Raw genomic sequence first — 23,001 nt, 5'->3', positions numbered from 1 at the left:
GCAGATTGAAAGTAAAGGGATGGAGAACCATCTACCATGGTAATGGACCTCAAAAGAAAGCTAGAAGAGCAGTACTTATAACAGACAAACTAGATTTTAAAATTTTTTTAATGTTTATTTATTTTTGAGAGAGACAGAGCATGAGCGAGGTAGGATAGAGAGAGAGAGGGAGACATAGAATCCAAAGCAGGCTCCAAGCTCTGAGCTGTCAGCACAGAGCCCAAGGTGGGGCTTGAACCCACAAACCGTGAGATCATGACCTGAGCCAAAGTCGGATGCTTAACTGACTGAGCCACCCAGGTGCTCCCAGAAAAACTAGATTTTAAACAAAAGACTGTAAAAAGAGATGAAGAAGGCCATTATGTCAAAATTAAGGGGTCTACCCACCAAGATCTAAAATTGTAAACATCTGTGCCCCAAACATGAGAACACCCAAATATATAAATCCATTAATCACAAACATAAAGAAACTCACTGATAATAATACCATAATAGTAGGGGACTTCAATACCTCACAGACAACAATGGACACATCATATAAGCAGAAAATCAGCAAGGAAACAATGATTTTGAATGACATACTGGACTAGATGGACTTAACAGATATATTCAGAACATTTCATCCAAAAGCAGCAGAATACACATTCTTCTCAAGTGCACATGGAACGTTCTCCAGAATAGCTCACATACTGGGACACAAATCAGCCTTCAACATGTACAAAAAGATTGAGATCATACCATGCATGTTTTCAGACCACAACACTATGAAACTTGAAATCAACCACAAGAAAAAATTTGGAAAGATTGGTGGAAAGACCACGAATACTTGGAGATTAAAGAACATCCTATTAAAGAATGAATGGTTTAACCAAGAAATTAAAGAGGAAATTAAAAAGTACATGGAAGCCAATGAAAATGAAAACACAACCCAAAACCTCTGGGATGCAGCAAAGGGGATCATAAGAGGAAAATATATAGCAATCCAGGCCTTCCTAAAGAAGGAAGAAAGGTCTCAGATATACAACCTAACCTTACACCTTAAAGAGCTGAAAAAAGAACAGCAAATAAAGCCCTAAACCAGCAGAATACAGAAAATAATAAACATTAGAACAGAAATCAATGATACAGAAACTAACAAATAAACAAAAACAGTAGGACAGATAAAAAAAACTAAGGGCTGGTTCTTTGAAAAAATTAATAAAATTGAGAAACTGCTGGCCAGACTATCAAAAAGAGACCCAAATAAATAAATATCCCAAATGAAAGAGGAGATCACAACCAACATCACAGAAATCCAAACAATTATAAGAGAATATGATAAAAAATTATATGCCAACAAACTGGGCAATCTAGAAGAAATGGACAAATTCCTACAAATATACAAACTACCATAACTGAAATAGGAAGAAATAGAAAATTTGAACAGACCTATAACCAGCAAAGCAATTGAATCAGTAAGCAAAAACCTCCCAACAAACAAAAGTCCAAGCTGATGGCTTCCCAGGGGAATTCTACCAGACATTTAAAGATGAATTAATACCTATTCTTCTCAAACTGTTCCAGAAAATAGAAATGGAAGGAAAACTTCCTAATTCATTTTATGGGGCCAGCATTACCTTGATTCCAAAAACAAAGAACTCACTAAAAAGGCCAATATCTCTGATGAACATGGATGCAAAATTTCTCAACAAGATACTAGCAAATCGAATTCAACAATACATTAAAAGAAATATTCACCACAATCAAGTGGTATTTATTCCTGGGCTGCAGAGGTTGTTCAATATTTGCAAATCAATCATTGTGATACACCACATTAAAAAAAAAAAAAAAGGATAAAAACAATATGATTCTCTCAATAGATGGAGAAAAAGCATTTGACCAAAATACAGCATGTATTCTTGATAAAAACCCTCAACAAAGTAGGGATAGATGGAACATACCTCAACACCATAAAGGCCATATATGAAAGGACCACAGGTAATATCATCCACAACAGGAAAAAATGGAGAGCTTTTCTCCTAACTTCAGGAACAGACAGGATGTCCACTCTTACCATTACCATTTAATATAGTGTTGGAAGTCTTAGCCTCAGCAATCAGACAACAACAACAACAACAAAACCAAAAGGCCTCCAACATGGCAAGGAAGAAGTCAAACTTTCACTCTTTGCAGGCAATATGATACTCTGTAGAAAACCCAAAAGACTCCACCCAAAAATTGCTAGAACAGATACACGAATTCAGTAAAGTTGCAGAATATAAAAATAGCGTACAAAAATCTATTACATTTCTATACACCAATAATGAAGCAGCAGAAAAAGAAATCAAGGTATCGATCCCATTTAAAATTGTTCCAAATACCATAGATACCTCAGAATAAACCTAACCAAAGAAGTAAAAGATCTACACTCCGAAAACTATAGAACACTTATGAAAGAAATTGAAGAGGACACAGAAACAGGAAAACATTCCATGCTCATGGACTGTAAGAAAAAATATTGTTAAAATGTCTATACTACCCAAAGGAATCTATATATTTAATGCAATCCCTATCAAAATACAACTAGCATTTTTCTCAGAGCTAGAACAAATAACCCTAAAATTTGTATGGAAAACACAAAAGACCCCAAGTAGCCACAGTAATCCTGAAAAAGAAAAGCGAAACTGGAGGCATCACAATTCCGGACTTCAAGATACATTACAAAGTTGTAGTCATTAAGACAGTATGGTATTGGCATAAAAACAGACACATAAATCAATGGAACAAAATAGAAAACTCAGAAATGAACCCACAACTATATGTTCAACTAATCTTTGACAAAGTAGGAAAGAATATCCAATGGCAAAAAAAAAAATAAAAGAGTCTCTTCAACAAATGGTATTGGGAAGACTGGACAGCAACATGCAGATGAATGAAATTGGACCACTTTATGACACCATACCCAAAAATAAGTTCCAAATGGATGAAATACCTAAATGTGAGACAGGAAACCATCAAAATCCTAGAGAACACAGGCAGCAAATTGTTTGACCTCAGCCATAGCAACGTCTTACTACACAAGTCGCTGGAGGCAAGGGAAACATGCAAAAATGAACTATTGAGACTTCGTCAAGATAAAATCTTCTGCATAGCATAGGTAACAATCAACAAAACTAAAACGTAGCCTATGGAATGGGACAAGAATTTCCAAATGGCTTATTTGATAAAGAGTTAGTATCCAAAATCTATAAAGAACTTATAAAACTCACCCAAAAACCAAATAATCCAGTTAAGAAATGGGTGGAAGACACGAATACACAGTTTTGTAAAAAAGACATCCAGAAGGCTAACAGACAGATGAAACTGTTCAACATCACTCATCATCAGGGAAATACAAATCAAAACCATGATGAGATACCACCTCACACTTGTCAGAATGGCTAAAACACAAGAAACAAATGTTGACAAGGTTGCAGAGAAAGGGGAACTCTCTTTTACTGTTGGTGGGAATGCAAACTGGTGCAGCCACTCTGGAAAACAGTATGGAGGTTCCTCAGAAAGTTAAAAATAGAACTATTCTACAACCCAGCAATTGCACTACTAGGTATCTACCCAAAGGATTCAAAAATAACGGATTCGAAAGGGTGCATGTACCCTGATTATATAGAAGCATTATCAACAATAGCCAAAGTATGCAAAGAGCCCAAATGTCCATCAACTGATGGATAAAGATGTGCTATATATGTACAATGGAATATTACTCAGCCATCAAAAGGAATGAAATCTTGCCATTTGCAATGACGTGGATGGAGCTAGAGTTTATTATGCTAAGTGAAAGAAGTCAGAGAAAGGCAAATACCGTATGATTTCACTCGTGTGTGGAATTTAACAAAACAGATGAACATACGGGAAGGAGAAGAAAAACAAATGCGAGAGAGAGAAACAAACCGTAAGAGGCTCTTAACTATAGAAAACAGGAGTGCCTGGGTGGCTCAGTCAGTTAAGTGTCCTACTTTAGGTCAGGTCATGATCTCACAGTTCCTGAGTTCAAGCCCCAAGTCGGGCTCTGTGCTGACAGCTTGGAGCCTGGAGCCTGCTTGGGATTCTGTATCTCCCTCTCTCTGTCCCTCTCCCCACTCATATGCAAACTGAGGGTTGATGGAGGAAGTTAGGCAGAATGGGCCAGATGGGTGATGGGTATTAAGGAGGGCTCTTGTGTTATATGTGATTGATCACTAAATTCTACTCCTGAAAAAAGTATTACTCTACATGTTAACCAATTAGAATTTAAATAAAAACAAAGTCCATCAACAATCAATTCCCATTTTCCATTTAAAAAGGAACACTTCACATCTGAATCCAAGATAATACTGTCAGTAATAGTATTAGCTAAAGGTTATGACATCTCACCATTCAGTCAAATTGTCATTCAGGCTCTTATTACAGAGGACAAGTAGGAGCTTTGCAAAAGTAAAAACTGAGGATGGAGATAACTTTTGGGGAAATATCCTGAGTTGTTTAGGTCTAATTTATATTTGATACTAAGCTTACACATAATCAGATTTATTAATGTCAAAATTAAGAGAAAACTGCTATGTTTTTAACAAATCTCCACTCCCCCCACCTAAGTAGTCTTGTAGTCAGGGTATAAACCTTAGTTACACAACTACTAAGGTCCTGTTCTGATGGGTGAATGAGGAAAAAAAAAATCCAAAACTCATAGAAAATGCTCATAATGCTTCAATAATTTCTGAAGGATTAATAAACAAATTTGGATCCCTCCTCTCATCATTAATCCCACCCAATTCAATGCAGTAAATTTCCAGTTTAAACAAGTAATTTAAACAGGACCTTGAGATGGGTACAACCAAATCAAGTTTTCTAATGTGAAGGCTGGTAGTTGGCAGCCTGTATAATAAAAGGTCACTGTGTCAAAACCATGCACTCCCTTTCTTCTGTCCATATTTTATACATGATTTGGGGCAGGAGGAGAAATGAAATTGGATAAATTCTAAATTCAGCAAAAAAGAATTAACTCAAGTATCTTCTTGTACATCACATATGTAAATCAGAAACCATTTTATATAAAATATTTCGAATGATGTTAAGGTGAGAAAAATGTTTAGCTTATTCAAAATTCTTGTTTAGGGTCAATTTTAGGATTTAGATCCTTATCCAGTAAATTTTTTTAATATTTTAAATGTATTAGAAAAAGGTTTTGCATTTTATGTATTTTCCATTAAATGCAATCAATGATTTAATCAATTGTCAGAAGTATTCTATTTGTGAAAAATGTGAGAGACTGATAATAGCAGCTTTGTATAATTTTACTTTCTGTTTGGAGTTTTACAAGTTCAAAATAATAAATGTTTATTTTCTTATTCTTTCCAAAGCTTCAATTTAGAAAAGAATATTACTGCTTTAAAATTGCAAAACACACAGAATCTGTGCTTAATAACATTTTCAAATTTGTCTGTAAGAGCTTGGTGCTATGAAGAAAAGAGTGGTAGAGAATAAAAAAGTAAGGAAGAGAATTTTCTTAAAGTGAATATTGATAACATTAAGAGAAATAATGGATACCATCAGTTAACTATACTAAAACTTCCTGCTGTTTTAGCACAACCTGGTGGTGATTAATTTTAGGTGCAGCAAATGTCAGAAAAAAATCAAAATTTTCTGGTTACTTTAAATCCACTTATAGTAATACCTTTTTAATTTACAAATTAAATATACACATTTAGAGCCATTATAAAAACATAAGGCTTATCTTCTAAAATGGCATTTCCAAAAAAGGAGTTAGCCAAAAACAATAGCAAAACTACACAATTACAGTAGGCTGAATGTGCACACAATATCCTTTAAGTAAATGTCAGAAAGTAATCACACCGCCCCCTCTCCTGTCATCAAATTATTTCAAGAACCCAACATTGGTACTCCAATGAACAAAAGTACAAAAATCTCTTCATGACTAACTGCTTAGAACAGCATAAACACTACTTTGTTTCATTTCTTCAGCATCTTTCCCTCTAGCACTTTCTGTACCTCCTACAGCAAATACTTTGTTGGGGCAACTTAAGAAAAGCCCCAAAAGTAAGGCTTTTTATGAGTGGCCACTGGTTATTGACCAGTAAGATCCTGTTCTTTATAATAGAAACTTTGTGGAGCACTTGGGTCGCTCAGTTGGTTAAGCGCCCGACTTCGACTCAGGTCACGCATGATCTCACGGTTTGTGAGCTTGAGACCCGCATGGGGCTGTCTGCTGTGAGCAAAGAGCCCACTTCGGATCCTCTGTCCCTCTTTCTCTCCCCCTCCCCCACTTGCTCTCTCCTTCTCTAAAAATAAAAAAAAATTAAAAGTTATAACAGAAACTGTGTATACTGTGAATCTAGATTGCATTTGGTATATGGCATTCCAGTCTTCCGCATGTACTGAAGTTTATTAAGGTGTGGACTCAGATATTCCAATATTTAAAGTATTAACAATAACATTCTTTTAGAAATGAAGAAAACCCAATAAATTATCATTATTTTATAATGATACCCGACTTTATCAATACCCAATAAAGTATTATCATAATGTGGTTCGGCTCTAGCCACTGTTTCATACTTTTTCCAATATGAGAGTGTAACTACTTGAGAACTTACCGGATACTGGATTTCCCAATATACTTGGAAAGATATGATTTGAATGTGTTCTGTATAAAATACCATACATAGGTAGTTAAATGTTAAAAGCGCCCAGAAGGTAATTGTGAAGATATGTTTTGTACTACATTTGTCCAGGCAGATGTTTACAAAATTCATTTCTCTATCTTACCCATTCTACAATGAATATTGTACTATCAACACGGACTCGTATGTGCTCCTTGGGCTCATGTGAAGCACAGAACACAGCAAATTATTTCACTGATGACTTTCTCCATTCTCAAGATGGTACATAATCAGTACCTTTCTAGATGCCACAGGGAATGAGGGCTTAATTCTTTCCTGGAAACCCTAATGATAAAGACTGATAGACACTAGTAGTGTACCTCCTCTTCTTTCCCCAAATCCTTCTAGCTTCAGAATCACGCTATATCTATTTTTTTTTCATGGCATATCCATTTAACTAATGGCAGACCATCCTGTATTTGTAACCACAGGGGAAACTTTGAAAACACCCAACTTTATATGTTTAAATCTTATTCTTCCTCTTAAGTTCTATTTTTCTCTTCAGTCCCTACTTTTGTCAAGCTTATTAGATACAAGTTATCTTTTCATGACTTTGTACTGATTTTCTATATAGAAACTACAAAAATCTTCAGAGTTTTTCTGGAGATTTAGAAGCTACAATTTTTCTCCATATTTAGCATAAAATTAAGTGCATATAAATTTTGAGTTATCCTGTTCCTGTGAACTGATGGTGAAAAGATGAATGATTTTAATCAAAAGGTGGTATAGATTTTGAAAACCTTTGCTTGACTCCCCAGAGAGGATAAACAAATGCTAAAAGTTGATAAGGTATGTGGTATATACTAACTGGAAAGCTCATGAAGCTTTTACTAAGCCATAACAAATAATTTAAAAGAATCTCATCCTACACTACATGGACCTTTTTTATTATACTAATATAATTTGAAACTAAAGAGTATTTTCCTTGCTAACACTGTGGAGCAACTTTGCTTAGCTTCTTCAGTGATTTGACTTCTTTCCTCTTAAGATAATGGTGACAAAGATTCTAAAACAAGAACCTCTGAAAAGAGTTTTATAGAACTATTACTAACAATTATACACTGGACACTAGTAGTTTACACATAGAACACTAGTCACACTAGTCTATACTAAAGGCCACAGGTTGACAAACTTTCTTTGTAAAGGGTCAGATAGTAAATATTTTAGGCAGGCTTTAGGCAGGCTACACAGTCTCTGAAATAACTATTCAACAATGTTCCACAAAAGTAGCCATAAACCATGAGGAAAAAAGTACAACTGTGTTCCAATAAAATTTCATTTATGGACACCAAATCTCTTTTAATTTTTGTGTGTTTTGAAAAATTGTTTTTAACCACTTAAAACTGTAAACACAATCCTTAGCCCACAGGCCATGAAAAGCAGGCATTGGGCTGGATTTGGCCCACAGACCAGAGTTGGCTATACCTTATATGGGCTTCTATATGTTACACAAAATGTTTAAATTCCAAGTCTAAAGACATTGGAGACTTTTGTTTTTTAGATCTCTCATTTTAAAACTTATACTAGACAAGTTGTCTACTTCCTGGATAAATACACTCATGTGAGACAGAGAAAATAATTCAGAATACATATCCCTACTTAAAAAAGAAGACGGAAAAATTTTTGCAAAATGAATCTTTCACCCTAAAACATATAATTAGGAAACATTTAAAATTTTTATTCTATGCAATATAAAACAATATGCATAGATTTGGTACACAATTTCTTGGTTTTTACTTTAGGAAACAAGGCAATAAGGAAAAGGTTTATAAATCTCTCCATCCCTTTTATAAAAAGTTGCAACTGAAACCAGCAATTCCTTGCAAGTACAACTATCAATTCTGAATATATGAATTATACCTGGGAATTGGCATTTACATAGATGAGTACTGGGTGCTCTTTTATTTTGAGAGAGAGAGAAAGAGAGAGGGTATGAGCGGGGAGGGTCAGAGAGAGAGAACAGGTGAGGGAAGGGGGGGGGGGGGGAATCCCAAACAGGCTCCACACCATCAGAGCAAAGCTGGATGCAGGGCTCAAACTCATGAACTGTGAGACCATGACCCGAGCCGAAACCAAGATCAGATGTAAAACCGACTGAGCCACCCAGGCACCCCTCTTTTAAACATGTACAACTGTATCATAAAACACCATGACTTCTACAATTTGGGGCACTTTTGAATATGAAACTCCTGCCTCCATATATATATAAGGAAACAAGAATACTCTTTCCAGTCATCAAGTATGAAAAACTTCACAGTCTGATTTACCTTTATCAAAGGTAAAATGATTCACTACTGCATTTCATGGATTATTGTGATTCTCAGTAGTTCCTTAACACAAAGTAAATTTCACATGAACTTTTTATCTGTTTGGGTTTTCCAAAGCAAGATACTAATACAAAATGTATTGAACTGGCAGAAGTCCATGGGCTAAAGAAAAAGGAATTAAATATAAAATGTTCACCAACTTTATCCTTTCTAATTTTCAACAGCATCAGATATGGAGACCTAATTGGTTTCTTGTGTCTATCCATTATGAACATAACTCAATCTTCTATTTTAATACTCTTCAATGCCATTTTTTGCTTGGTGCTTTACTGTGCGACGTAGAAGATCATTTCGTCCAACTTCAAGCATCTGTTCTTCCCAAGATTTCATTTCATTATAATAACGAATTTTATCATCATTAGCAAGTTGAATATACACCTGAGAAAAAGTGTAATTGTTAAAATAATTTCTTTTAGAAGAATCTTTACAATTAATTTCTGGAATGCTTCCATATACTCTAGAAATCACCTTACTATTATTCTACATGTATAATGGGGGACTAAGGAAGGAATTTTTTTTTGATATAAAAGATGAGAAAAAGGCTAAGAGTTAAAGATAATTAAGTTGTGACAATTTCAGGGTTTGGGATGTGGGAAAGGAGCTGAGGCAAGGTGAGATTGTCACTGGATAGAGTGAACACTTTATGAGTGACATTGTTTTTTATTTGTAGTTAAAAACTACCAAAAGAAAAAAGCTGAACTGGTCCTAAAGATATAAAAATAATTTTAAAATACTTTGTGATACTAGTGATATAAAGTTGTTTTCACATGAATAAAGCCTCGCCCTAATATATTCTCTCACAGATATTCCAACTAGACACTTGAGACTAAAACCATACTACTTACTTGCTTTTGAGAACTGGAGAGATTTTTCCAGTTTTCATTTATAGTCTTCAGCTTTACCTGTAAAACACATAAGTTTAAGTACCAGATACAGAGACTTCAGTGGTTAAAGAAAGATCTTTTTTAATTCTTGATTCCAATAATAAAATCTGATATCGAGAATCACAGGCAAAGTCTTATCAATTCCTTACCTCCATTTTTAAAAAATTTTTTTAATGTTTCTTTATTTTTGAGAGAGACAGATGACCAAGTGGGGGAGGGCAGAGAGATGGGACACAGAATCTGAAGCAGGCTCCAGGCTCCAAACTGTCAGCACAGAGCCTGAAGCAGGGCTCAAACCCACGAGCCATGAGCTCATGACCTGAGCCAGAGTCAGATGCTTAACTGACTGAGCCACCCAGGGGCTCCTTACCTTTCTTTCTAAAAAAAAAAAAAACAAAAAATTTTTTTAATGTTTATCTTTATTTTTGAGACAGAGAGAGACAGAGCATGAGCGGGGGAAAGGCAGAGAGAGAGGGAGACACAGAATCTGAAGCAGGCTCCAGGCTCTGAGCTATAAGCACAGAGCCCAACGTGGGGCCCAAACTCGTCAACTGCGAGATCATGACCTGAGCTGAAGTCAGACGCTCAACCGACTGAGCCACCCAGGAGCCCCGTCTTTCTAAGTAAGAACTATTAAACTTAAAACACACAAAAAGTGAATGGAATGTAGATATTATCCTTTTTTATTGATATATAATCGACATATGACATTATTAATATCAGGTGTAAACTTGATTCATCATTTGTATATCCTGTGAAATGATCACCACCGTAAGTCTAGTTAACTAATCTGTCACAATACATAGTTACAAAATTTTTTTTTGTGACAAGAAGTTTTAAGATTTACTCCAGGCAACTTTCAAAAGTGTAATATGTCATTTAAAAAAAAATTTTTTTATGTTTATTCATTTTTGAAAGACAGAGAGAGACACAGCACAAGCAGGGGTGGGGCCGAGAGAGAGGGGGACACAGAATCTGAAGCAGACTCCAGGCTCTGAGCTGTCAGCACACGTGGGGCTTGAACTCACAAACCACAAGATCATGACCTGAGCCAAAGTCGGATGCTCAACCAACTGAGCCACCCAGGTGCCCCTCAAAAGTGCAATATATTATTTTTAACTATAGTCACCATGTTGTTGTTTTTTAGAGGGAGAGAGGAGAGAGAGAACATGTGCACACACGTGAGTGGGGGAGGAAGAGACGAGAATCTTAAGCAGGCTCCACGCTCAGCACGGAGCTCACCTCACGACCCTGAGCCAAAATCAAGAGTAGTATGCTCAACCGATGAAGCCACCCAGGCACCCCTACAGTCACCATGCTGTACAATGTATCTTCAGGACTTACTTATTTAAAATTAGAAACTGGTACACTTTGACCATTCTCACCCATTCTGCATCCCAACCCCAACCTCTAGCAACCACCAATCCATTCTATTTATGAACTTGGTTGTTTTGTTGTTGTTTTCAAGATTCCACATATAAGAGAGATCATACAGTTATTTGTCTATTTCTGACTTATTTCATTTAGCATAATGCTCTCAAAGACCATACATGTTGCTGCAAACAGCAAAATTTTCATTCTTTTTGATGGCTGAATAATGCATGCACACCAGTTTATTTATCCATCATCCATCAATGGACAGTTGGATAGCTTCCACATCTTGATTATTGTAAATAATGCCCAATGAACATGGGAGTGCAGATATCTTTTCAAGTTAGTGTTTTTGTTTCCTTTGGATAAATATCCAGAAGTAGAACTGCAGGATCATATGAAAATTCTATTAATTTTTTGAGGAAACTCCATACCATTTTCTACAGTGAGCTGCAATCTACATTCCCATCAACATATGCACAGCGATTCCCTTTACTCAGCATCTTTTTTTTTTTTTTTAATTTTTTTTTAACGTTTAATTTTTGAGACAGAGAGAGACAGAGCATGAACAGGGGAGGGGCAGAGAGAGAGGGAGTCACAGAATCTGAAACAGGCTCCAGGCTCTGAGCTGTCAGCACAGAGCCCGACGCGGGGCTCGAACTCACGGACCGTGAGATCATGACCTGAGCCGAAGTCGGACGCTTAACCGACCAAGCCACCCAGGCGCCCCCCCTTTTCTCAGCATCTTTGCCACCACCTGTTATTTTCTTATCTTTTTGATAACAGCCATTCTAACAGATATGAGGTGATATCTCATTTGGTTTGCATTTGCCTGATTACTGGTGCTGAAAACCTTTTTATGTACATGTTAGTCATCTGTATTGTCTTCTTTGGAAAAATGTGTATTCAGATTTTCTCCCATTTTTTAAGTCAGCTTGTTTTTTTGCTACTGAGTTGTACAAGTTCTTTATATATTTTAGATATTAACCTTTTCATATATATGATTTTCAAATCTTTCCCCTCATTCAGTAGGTTGCTTTTTCACTTTGTTAATGGTTTCCTTTGCTGTGCAGATGTATCTTTTTTGATTCAACAATACTTATATTCAAGTATAAATCTATATTCCTATGATAGACTAACTTCAAAGACTTAAATGTTTTATTTCTTCCCTGTATCTTAATGTTTTATTCTAAAATTTGTACCTAAGTATTCAGGCATACTCATAGGAACAATACCACACTGGTCCTTAATTCTACTTAGCTGAACTTAAATTATATGACCTGGAAAAAGTCATTATTACCTCTCTTAGGCTTGGTTCTTCATTTATAAAATTAAAGGATGCAGGAAACCCAGGGATGGAGGAGAGTTAGAGAGGAGAGTCAGCACACCTCACACAGTATGTGCTGTTGCTCCCAGAAAGCAGAGACTGAGGCAATAAATGGGTGGGTGAAGAATGAGGGGCAGAGGGGTCGGAGAAGGCAAGTGTGAAGAAGGGAGGAAAATGGTCTGAAAAGAATCTATTTAAATCTAAGAGGAAGTCATCAGTGATTTTAAACAGAAGCAGAGTGAGAATAATGAACTTTACTGTTCTGACCAGAACTCTGTTATTTTATCCTACCAACAAAAATAGAGGTATAGACAGTATCTGAGACTACATAACCATCATGTTTTGGAACACTTTAATACTTAATACTTACCTTTATAAACACATCTAATATATTCAGGGACATTTACTCACTAAATAATTGCTCTCTTAGCTCTGGAAGGAATTGCTTCAATCTTTCATAGCTAAGCTTTTTCCTTATGTTTAATCCATAAGCTTTTGTATTCACTGAGTTCAACAATAATTTATAAAGTTGCATGCATAAAAAAATCTGATCTTTCACCTTAATAAAGTAATTCATTAAAGAAAATTAAAGAGATGGAAAGATGTTTAGTTTTGCTCCTTCCTAAAACTCATTAAATAAGCCCTTCCACCATGTGAGGACACCGTGAGATGGTACCAGCTATGAACCAAGAGGGACCTCACTAGCAGACAACTATGACAGTGCCTTGATCTTGGACTTCCCAGCCTCCAGAACTGTGAACAATAAATTTCTATTGTTTATTTTTTTTAAGTAAATGAATAAACAACACTTTTTAAGGCATAAACCCACATGGACAAAGACAACAGGAGAGGAAACTACCAACACAAAATTTTAGCAGCTAAAAAGTAGGTGGAGAAATGGTAACTGAGTTACCTAACCAAGAAGGCAGATTCCCAACCTGGTACTGGGGAAAGCCGTAAAGCAAACCAATTTACAATGCAGAATTCCCAAGCAGCTCAGGAATTGGCAGCACCAGATAGGTAGAAAACGGTGGTGAAAGGTGTGCTTAAAACAGTAAGACTGACTGAAATTCTCTTGAAAAAGAGATTAAATCCCCACCATGGGCAGATTCTAGGACTTATCCCCTCAAAAGGGTAAAATAGAGCTACTCTGTGGATACTAGGTACAGTTGGGGCCAGTGGTACCACACTGAAAACAAGGAGATTAAGTAAAAATGTACGTATACAGTATCCCAGAAAGAAAAGCAAAAAAGGTTAAGAGAAAAACAATACAGAAAAGAAAATGAGAGGACCAGCTCAGAAGACACAAAAACAAGTATGAGGTCTTAAAGAGAACACAGCGGGAAAGGTGGGGGGGGGGGGGGGGGGGGAGGGGAGAGAAGAAAAAAGAAACCAGATCACATTCAAAGGACCAATAATCAAAATGGCTTTATACTTCTCAAAAGCTATTAACAAGAGAAAGAAGCAATATTTTTAAAATTCTGAAAGAACATGATCTCTAGATTCTATGCTTAGAATTCTATGCCCAAACTATCAAGCAAATATAAGGTTAGAGATTATTTTCAGACAAGCAAAAATTCAAAAAATTGATCTTCCATGTACTCTCACTGGGGAGATGCTCCTATAATAAAATCAGTAAACCAAGAAAGACAACAGCAGAAGCAAAACCACCACAAAGATGAATGTCAACTGTGCACTAGCAATAAAAGGCTACAACCAAAGTGGAACAAAACAGAGGTTCCAGATTGAAACTGACAGAATAGCTAATGCATCTAAATGCACTGAAAGCTGGTAAATATTTAAGGGTTTGGGGCTAAATTACTGATAATACATAAAAAACTAAGGAAACAAAAACATAAGACATACTGAACTTCAGTGAAAGTTTTGCAATTAAAAAAAAATAGTCATAGCAAATGGCATAGCAAATGGCATAGCAAATATCATACTCAATACTTCTCTAACCAAAATTGTAAGTATACTGGGAGGCAGGAAAATGGAAACATGAACAGTGGGATGAGAAAGTAATAAATGCTCATCTCAAATAATGGGAGATAATGCCTAAAATATAGGTAATGCTGAAAATTGAAAAAAAATCAAGAAGTAACAATATAAGGCTGTTATTTACAGAAATGAAGATAAACAGCACAAGAATGAGCTAACAATAAAAGGTATTCACTTATATGACAGGGCTGTGAAAACTGGTTATCTTTTATAACAAGTCTTATTTTGATTCTTTTAACTACAAGGATATATACCCAATATTTTTTAAATGAATAAAAATGATAGTTGCATTAATTTTAATATCCTGAGATAGGGTCCCTCAGCCATTAAGCTTTCTAGGTGATTCCAAGGTGCAGTCGAGTTGAGAACCACTGATTTAGAAGCATTCTCTAGCGTACAACCTTTTTACACTGATAAGAAAACTAAATCCAAAGTCATTTAATGACTGAGCAAATTCCAACTAAAAAAATAAACAAGCATATATTTTTAGTAATTTAAGGCCATAGAAACAATTTTAAAATCCCAAGGAGTAAATAAATGCAAGTATACAGCCAGGGAAGACCATATCACATATACATATTATTTAATCAAGTGTCAAACAGGACTTATGAAATGAACTACAGATCCTAATAACCCAAAATGTGGCACAGTGGCAAAAACCTTCATCTCAAATTGACAAAAGTTAGAGATCTGAACGTATGCTCTTCTTACCCTATCATATTATAAAAGGAAAAATACAATTGCCAATTTGGAGCTTCTAACAAGGAAATAAGGAAAGAATAAGCCACGGCAGGAATGACACACTTCTTTTCTTCTTTGACATATTCATATGGTGATGCTCATGGGTGTAATACATTCCCATGGGCATAACCAAAATTTTATTAAAGGATATAATATGAAGCAAGGTTATACTCAAATCCCAGTACAAAGTATTATAATCCCACTCTCATTCTTTCCCAGTGATGGTAAAACAGTCCCAGGACTGACTGATAAGAAGTCCAGAACTTTAACACCCCTATAAATTTGAAAATGTTATTATTTTAAATTTAAAAAAGCTGACAATATATATATATTGGCCGCTAAGTACTCAAATTGTATGTGGCAAGAAAATGTGTTTTCCTTTAAAAGATACAAGAGGGCATTATTTGTATAAAGTACTTATTTATAACAATTTACTACTTTTCTTCACATCCTAACATATGACACCCCTACAATTTTCTGTCTAAATATTTTAAAAATCAAAACAAAAATTTAAAAAACAAATCTAATTCTGCTTTACCTGTGATGTACCATCCTTATGTTCCTGGAACCTTTCAGCTATATAAATGTTGTAAGCTGAGCGAGGTCTTTTCGGTTTTCCAAGCATTGTTAACTCCTGAGTAACAAAAATGGAAGAGTTAGATATAGTTTTAACTTCTGTAAGACTTTACCTACAGAAACTTTATTCACTACTATGCATTACAGGAAGTTCCTATAAGTGAATGTTATGATTCTTTGTATATACAAAATGACTACTCACTCTTGGGATCAGAATTATTTTTGTGATAGCACTAAGTTTTGAAAATTATAAAAGGTTTTATGAGTTATTTTCCATATAAAAACTTTTCCCTTACATATTATTTTCATGGTCTCCATGAAGTGAGTAACTGAGCACTTAGGTACAAAATCTTTTTTAAAGGTTAAAACAATTTCAGTTTCATCCTTCCAGAACACTACCATCTCCCAGCCACTATATGCCTCTACCACAACTCATAAACACTAGAGTATCTGTTTAATAATCTCTCATTTCATTTCCTTCCTTGGTATCTCTCAACTTTTAAACTTCAACAGATGTGTTAAATTCAATTCTTTTAACTAGGTACCAAAGGACAGAGGAGGCAAGAAATAGCAAATACATGTATCCCTTACTGTTTAAGTTAGTTTAGTTTCAAGGGGCACCTGGGTAGCTCAGTCAGTTAAGTGTTCGACTTCAGCTCAGGTCATGATCTCACAGCTCTTGAGTTCGGGCTCTGTGCTGACAGCTCAGAGCCTAGAGCCTGCTTCAGATTCTGTGTCTCCCTCTCACATTCTGCCCCTCCCCCACTCACACTCTCTCAAACATAAATAAAAACATTAAAAAAAAATTTTTTTAATGTTTACTTTCTGAGTTTCAGAGAATAAAGGATGCTGCACTATTCTATTTAGTTTTTGAATTTGGATAGTAGTACTTGTAATTCATAAATTATGTGGTTTTTAATGGCAATTTGGTTAAAGTCAATAACAAACCCAATTTTATTTCATAAATAAAGTACAGCCCCTGTGATTAACCTCATTCTTCCTGGACTTCTCAGACACAGAACAACTATAAAACTACTGCAGACTCCAGGTACTTCATAACGTAACTGTTTCCCCTTTTGTTTCTAGAGCTTGGAATTCATCATCCTTCCTAACAATAAGTATACAGCTGAACAGACTGAAAAATCAACAACCCTCTTGGATCCCTAAGGGAGAGAAGTTTGTTTCAAACTGCTGCCCCCTAGACTGGAGTGACACACAAGTAAATACAGGGAGTCGAAGCAACCCCTGCTGGAACCAGTGCTGGGGTACCAAAACCTCTACTGTAATTAATTAATTGCTGGATGTTCTGGCTTCAGGGGGAGCCAGTCATAAGAATGTCCTCACAGGACGCCTGGGTGGCTCAGTCAGTTAAGCGTCCGCCTCTTGGTTTCAGCTCAGGTCACCATTAGTGAGTTTGAGCCCAGCATCGGGCTCTGCGATGACAGAGTGGGATTCTCTCTCTCTCTGCCTCTCCCCTGCTGGCTCTCTTGGCCTCTCAAAATAAATAAACTTAAATTAAAAAAAAAAAAAAAAGAAGACAGTCCTCACAGTATTGTGATATACTTCTAGGAGCTAAACCAGATTTCCACAATTAATACCAGAAAAAATATTTCCCCTGCTTCTGTAAGAAAGGAAGAGAGGAAAAGAAACTATTTTGAAATGCCTGAGCACTCAACTATTAACAAGGCCTGCCTTCAGGGGAAACTAGTTAACCAGAGCCTAACTTACCTGCATGAAGGGAAAACACCCAACTCCTGCACACTCTAGTCATTCTGACTCACACCTAATGGGGAGGGGGAGTGTGGAAGAGTGAACTGAGAAACTCTTGTGAAGTTCACAGACCAGTTGCATAGGCTCACTAAAAGATCGGGACCTAATTGTAGGACTACAGAATGCTTTTCTTGACCCCCACACCTCACCACCACATTGCTAAGGCCTATTTACAGCAGTTCCTTTTATTCAGTACATTATGTCCATCAATCAAGAAAAAACTTCCAAGGCAGACTAAAAGGCAAAAAACATAATATGAAGAGACAAAGCAAGCATCAGAACCAGATATGGGAGGGATGTTGAAATTATCAGACCGGGAATTTAAAACAACTAGATTAGTATGCTAAAGGCTCCAGATTGCATGTAAGAACAGATTGGCAATGTAAAACTCGGAGATAGAAATCCCAAGAAGTAACCAAAAAAAACCAAAAAACAAAAAAAGTTAGAGATCAAAAATGCTGTAACAGAGGCGCCTGGGTGGCTCAGTCAGTTAAGTATCTGACTCTTAATCTCAGCTCAGGAGACTGGGCTCCAAGCTGGGTATGGCACCTATTAAAAAAAAGAGAGAGAGAGGAGAGAAAGGAGAGAGAGAAGAGAGACAAGAATGTTGTAATGAAACGAAGAATGTCTTTAATGGGTTTATTAGTAGACTGGACATGGCTGAAGAAAGAATCACTGGGCTAAAGGATGTAATAATAGAATCCTCAAAAATCCAAAACAAAGAGAACAAAGACTGAAAAATAAACCAAAAACTGAAGACTATCCAAGGACTATAGGACAACTTAGAACAGGTGTAACCAACATAAAATGGGAATACTAGGAGGAGAAAGAGAAAAAGAAATATATGAAAGGGAAATCCCATATTACTGCCCAATCCTCATTTCTGGTCTCTCCACTCTTACATTGGATGGGTGCATTAAAAAGGAAGGGAGAATAAAGGAGGGAGAATAAACTTCAGTACCCACCCCTCCAAATACCCCTATGCAGACACTGTATTTCTATTGTCTTTTCTAGCTCCTTTTTACTAATTGGATCAGAAGACTAGATTGCTATCTAGATTACTGACTTAAAATGGGTGAGTCCTGAACTCTGGTGCTAGGAGAGCTCAACAAGAGTCAGGGAGACATATGTTGTCCTCTCACATTAAAGTCTCAAATTTACTTTTTCAAAGAAATAGTTTTAACTCTGATGACCATTTTTTACAGTATATGTACTGGACCAGCAAGCTGACCATCTCATACCTAACACTGTTCCTACAGAAAAATGTAGTCTTTCAAGCAATAGTATTTATGTGGATTAATAACCTTAAACTGGGACCAGACTACAAATCTGAACCATGTGGGGTGTTTAATGAGGAAAAGTAGTTCATCCTATAGGACTTCTTATTTGACTAGATACAATAAAGGCATTTTTTCCTGATGTGTTAATGAAATCAGTCTATTTCGCAACATCCATAATGAAACTCATCCATAATCAAACTCACCATTACCTATAAAACAATTCAAATCAGCAGGTTATCCTAGACAAGACACAGACACAAAGATTCTTGCTATTCCTGATTTGGCTGTTTCATAACTCTGTTCCTTCAGCTTTCATTCTAGTCCTAACTACGTATCTTAAATTTGGATACATTCAAAAGTAGTAACAAGGGGTTCCAAGACAGACTCAATGCCAAGTGGTCCTAGTGGCAGAAAAGAGTTATCCCATTTTTTCCTAACTGGGGTACTCCTGATGACATTCTACCATTTAGCCACATATATCAAAATAAGAAAAACTCCCAATATTCATTGTTCTATAAATTTCAGTTCTTTGCCAAAGGAAAAAAATATTTCACTGATACTCACTCTCTTTTTTATTAATGCTTTCTTTTTTAAACGTTTTTGCTGGATTTCTTTTTCCAAAGATACAATCTGACTTGGAGTTAACTGTTCTTGAATTCTGTTTATCTCTTCTTTGTATGCCTGCCAGTCTGCCCTGTAAGCATCTTCATATATCTATAAATAAAAACCCAAACATGAAGTCAATAAATTACTGCTGATAAATCAAACACAGCACACCCGCCAGGGAAAGACAATTGCATGACTTCAGATAAAGACAGACTAGGGGCACCTGGGTGGCTCAGTCAGTTGAGCGTCCGACTTCAGCTCAGGTCATGATCTCACAACTTGTGAGTTCGAGCCCCACATCGGGCTCTGTGCTGACAGCTCGGAGCCTGGAGCCTGCTTCTGATTCTGTGTCTCCCTCTCTCTCTGCCCCTCCCCCACTCATGCTCTGTCTCTCTCTGTCTCAGAAATAAATAAACATTAAAAAAAATTAAAAAAAAAATAAACATTAAAAATAAATAAAAATTAAAAAAAAATAAAAAGACAGACTAAACCACCAAGTGAAAAATGTGCTCTGGAATCACATGTATATGGACTAAAAACATGTTTTTTTCATAAAAATGTTAACAAAGGTGAGAGTCTAACAACTAGTCTTCAGTTTCAGATACTGCCAACCCTTTGTTGCCACTGCCATACACCCATTTTCTAATCATTATGAATCAGAAAGTATGAAGTTCCTTTATAGGTAACAGATACTAAAAAAATTTTTTTAATCATCTAGTCCCTTAAAGGACATGACTATTATTCTTAACTGCAGAATAACTGGTCAGCAATACTGAAAACCAATATGCTTACTTTTTTCTCTGAATCAGGAAGTTCCCTCCATAGCTGGGCAATTTTTCTAATTAGTTCTGAATTTTTCGCATCTATAGATTGAAATAAAATGAAAAAGTCACAATTTTATGTCTCAGGATTAATTTCTAAAGACTTCTAGGAAGTCTAGCTTTAGCTCTAAGTTTTATTACAGACACCTCTATACCACATATAATACAATGATTTAGGTTTTCTTTAATTTCATACTTTATCCAGAATTGTTAAAGTCTGTTACCTAATAATTAAGAAATATGTCACATACCCTCCCAAAATTATTAGTTTAAGCAGTTGGGTAATCACTGTCTTCAAGCTTTTTTACTTCATATTTCAAACAAAAATTTTTTTCCCATCTTTCAGGAATTATTAAGTTCATAAAACCTGACTCAACAATAAAATATAATCTTGATTCACGTAACACTGCCTTGTATTTCAGTTACAGAAACACTACTTGCAACAAGCTATTCTAAAATCAATTCATTATTCCCCATTTCCTTCCTCATCTTAACTGATCAAGTCATTATTCCCCATTTCCTTCCTCATCTTAACTGGAGTGGCATTTTAACAAACCACTTAGTTTGAACTACAAAATTTTAAAACATGTGAGTACTTCTTAAACATGTCTCTTAAACCAATTCTTTATAATGTAGGAATTTTCATTACAGTTCATTTGGTTTTCACAAGTACCCTGTGAAAGGGCTCTAGAAATCATAAAGTTGACTATTCTTAATTTAGTTATTATCTTTACACTACTATAATCACAAATGAAGGCCCACAGCCTTTCTAGGGAGTCAACAAAAATCCTACCTGGAAATCTTTTTTTTTTTCAGGAAGTCAACCGATTTCCAGTGAAAAAGCTCTTGGAATTAGCAATTTGTATAGAGCTTTACAGTTTACAGAACACATCCACATAAGTTATTTCATTGCAACTTCATTAACAATTCCCTGAAGCAGGAGCTAAAGCAAGTAATAAAATGATTCATCAATGGTGCTCCAGGCCAATGGCAACTAGACCCCCAAAATTCAGCTTTTTCATCTTCTTCCCTGGGTGCTTCCACTCCACATGCTGCTATTTTTAAAATACTTTTCATTAAATGAGTAAGTCAGGAGGATAAAGTCAATGGTATTGTAATAGTCTTGTATGGTGATTGATGGTAGCTACACTTGTGGTCAGCATAGCATAATGTATACAGTTGTCCAGTCACCACTATGTTGTACACCTGAAACTAGTGTAACACTGTGCTTCAACTATACCTCAATAAAATATACATAGTAATAAGAAATAAATAAAAATACCTTTCATTAGCTCAATTATTTATAAGGAATTTGTACTTGGTAAAAAATGTCATACTTTACAGACCACTAAACGTTAATGGTTATTTTTCCGCAGTCACTGGATGCTTTCAAAGTGCAAATCAAGTTTGAAGTAAAACTGTTTAGTGGCTTCTTTATTACATCAGAAAACAGTAAATGCTCCAAAACTCCTTACCTGGGTTCTGAGCTTTAAATATGGGTAGCTGTTCTTTAGAAAATCGAACGTATGAAGTCAGAGGCTTCTTTGGATAACTATTCACGGTGGATGAAAAACATCTCGGTACATATGCAAAACTACGTATAAAGAAAATAACCAATATCAAGTATTTAAGTGCCAATATTCACTTTTAGATGAACACAGACTCCCCCCAAAAAGACGCTATCAGAATGCTATATATGGCACGGTGTTAGTGACTTTTAAAACCCTGTCCTAACCAGAGAAAAGACCTGCAAAACTGAACTCTCAAAGCTTCATCTATGCCTGTTAAGAAGGGCAGAGTGGAGGAAAGCATCTGCACTTCAGCTCCTGGACCCTGCCTTCTCAACGCCTCTACTGATGGAGGGAGACTCTTTGGCGCGCGACTTCGCAGAGAACTCTGAACGAGGGCTACAAGGTTGGACAGCGCGGAGCGGCGGGAAGGAAGAGGAAAGGTGGAGGGTGGCCGGAAAGTAAGACTGCTGGATAAGGCCTGGTCGCAAAACCACCAGCCCCTTCGCAAAGTCGCGGCATGATTCAAAGCGCCACGGTGGCCCGGACCACCTAGGAGACACAAAAAAGTGTACGAAAACGTCTACACTCCAACCCAGACCGTCCTGAGCCGTGCCGCCTCCTGAAGTGCAGGCGAGAGGTCCTTACCTGAAGGGAGAGCGCAGTCGACTTCCACAACCCGCGCAGAGGTCCGCTCCGGACTTTCCCAGTGCACTCAGCACGCTCCACACGCCCCGGAAAAGCGCCATTGCACCAACTTACAAGGCAGCGACCAGGCGCCAACCTCCTACAGCCCCGCGGCACAACAGAACTCCAACAATGACGAACAGAACCCGCTGGTGACCCTCTGTAGTTTACTCTCATGCCCGCCACTCGCAAGGCACTATGGGAAATCGGCTAACATCCGGTCAGTAGCCGGGGAGCTAGGCAGGGCAGAATTCACGCAGGCGCTGTAGTAGCTTCCCGGTGGGTGAGGTTGCAAAGGAGGAGGGCTCGGGGGCGGAGAAGGAAACCGCAGCCCGGCTTGCCTGCGGAGAGCCCTGGCCTAGAGGAGGCGCAGCTGAGCCACCTCTGCCCCCGGCCCTCCCCTCCGCATTCGG

The 23,001-nt window shown here is 36.8% G+C and overlaps 1 protein-coding gene across 2 annotated transcripts; it reads right to left on the bottom strand.

Annotated features, from left to right (window-relative positions):
- Nucleotides 1-5,669: 5,669 nt before the first annotated feature.
- On the bottom strand, nt 5,670-22,762 carry TFAM (transcription factor A, mitochondrial). Of its 2 annotated transcripts, XM_053910289.1 has the most exons (7): nt 22,550-22,762; nt 21,869-21,987; nt 20,365-20,435; nt 19,531-19,680; nt 15,879-15,974; nt 9,862-9,918; nt 5,670-9,394 (listed from the first exon to the last, which is right to left on the bottom strand). In XM_053910289.1, the coding sequence occupies exons 1-7, from the start codon at nt 22,648-22,650 to the stop codon at nt 9,248-9,250; spliced, it is 741 nt and encodes a 246-aa protein (XP_053766264.1). In that variant the 5' UTR covers nt 22,651-22,762; the 3' UTR covers nt 5,670-9,247. The 2 variants fall into 2 exon arrangements, with proteins under 2 accessions (XP_053766264.1, XP_053766265.1); XM_053910290.1 differs by lacking the exon at nt 19,531-19,680.
- Between the last annotated feature and the right edge of the window lie 239 nt (nt 22,763-23,001).

Source organism: Panthera pardus, unplaced genomic scaffold (assembly GCF_024362965.1).
Source record: "Panthera pardus isolate Hobbes unplaced genomic scaffold, ASM2436296v1 HiC_scaffold_22, whole genome shotgun sequence".
NCBI classification, from domain to species: Eukaryota; Metazoa; Chordata; class Mammalia; order Carnivora; family Felidae; genus Panthera; species Panthera pardus.
This window is presented reverse-complemented; position numbering and strand designations above follow the sequence as displayed.

Coding starts and splice junctions, on each gene's coding strand:
- TFAM (XM_053910289.1), bottom strand. CDS start 22,650: ATGGCGCTTTTCCGGGGCGTGTGGAGCGTGCTGAGTGCACTGGGAAAG. Junction 20,436..21,868: donor ATTTAAAGCTCAGAACCCAG/GTAAGGAGTTTT, acceptor TTCAATCTATAG/ATGCGAAAAATTCAGAACTA. Junction 15,975..19,530: donor AAGCATTAATAAAAAAGAGA/GTGAGTATCAGT, acceptor TTTGTTACTCAG/GAGTTAACAATGCTTGGAAA.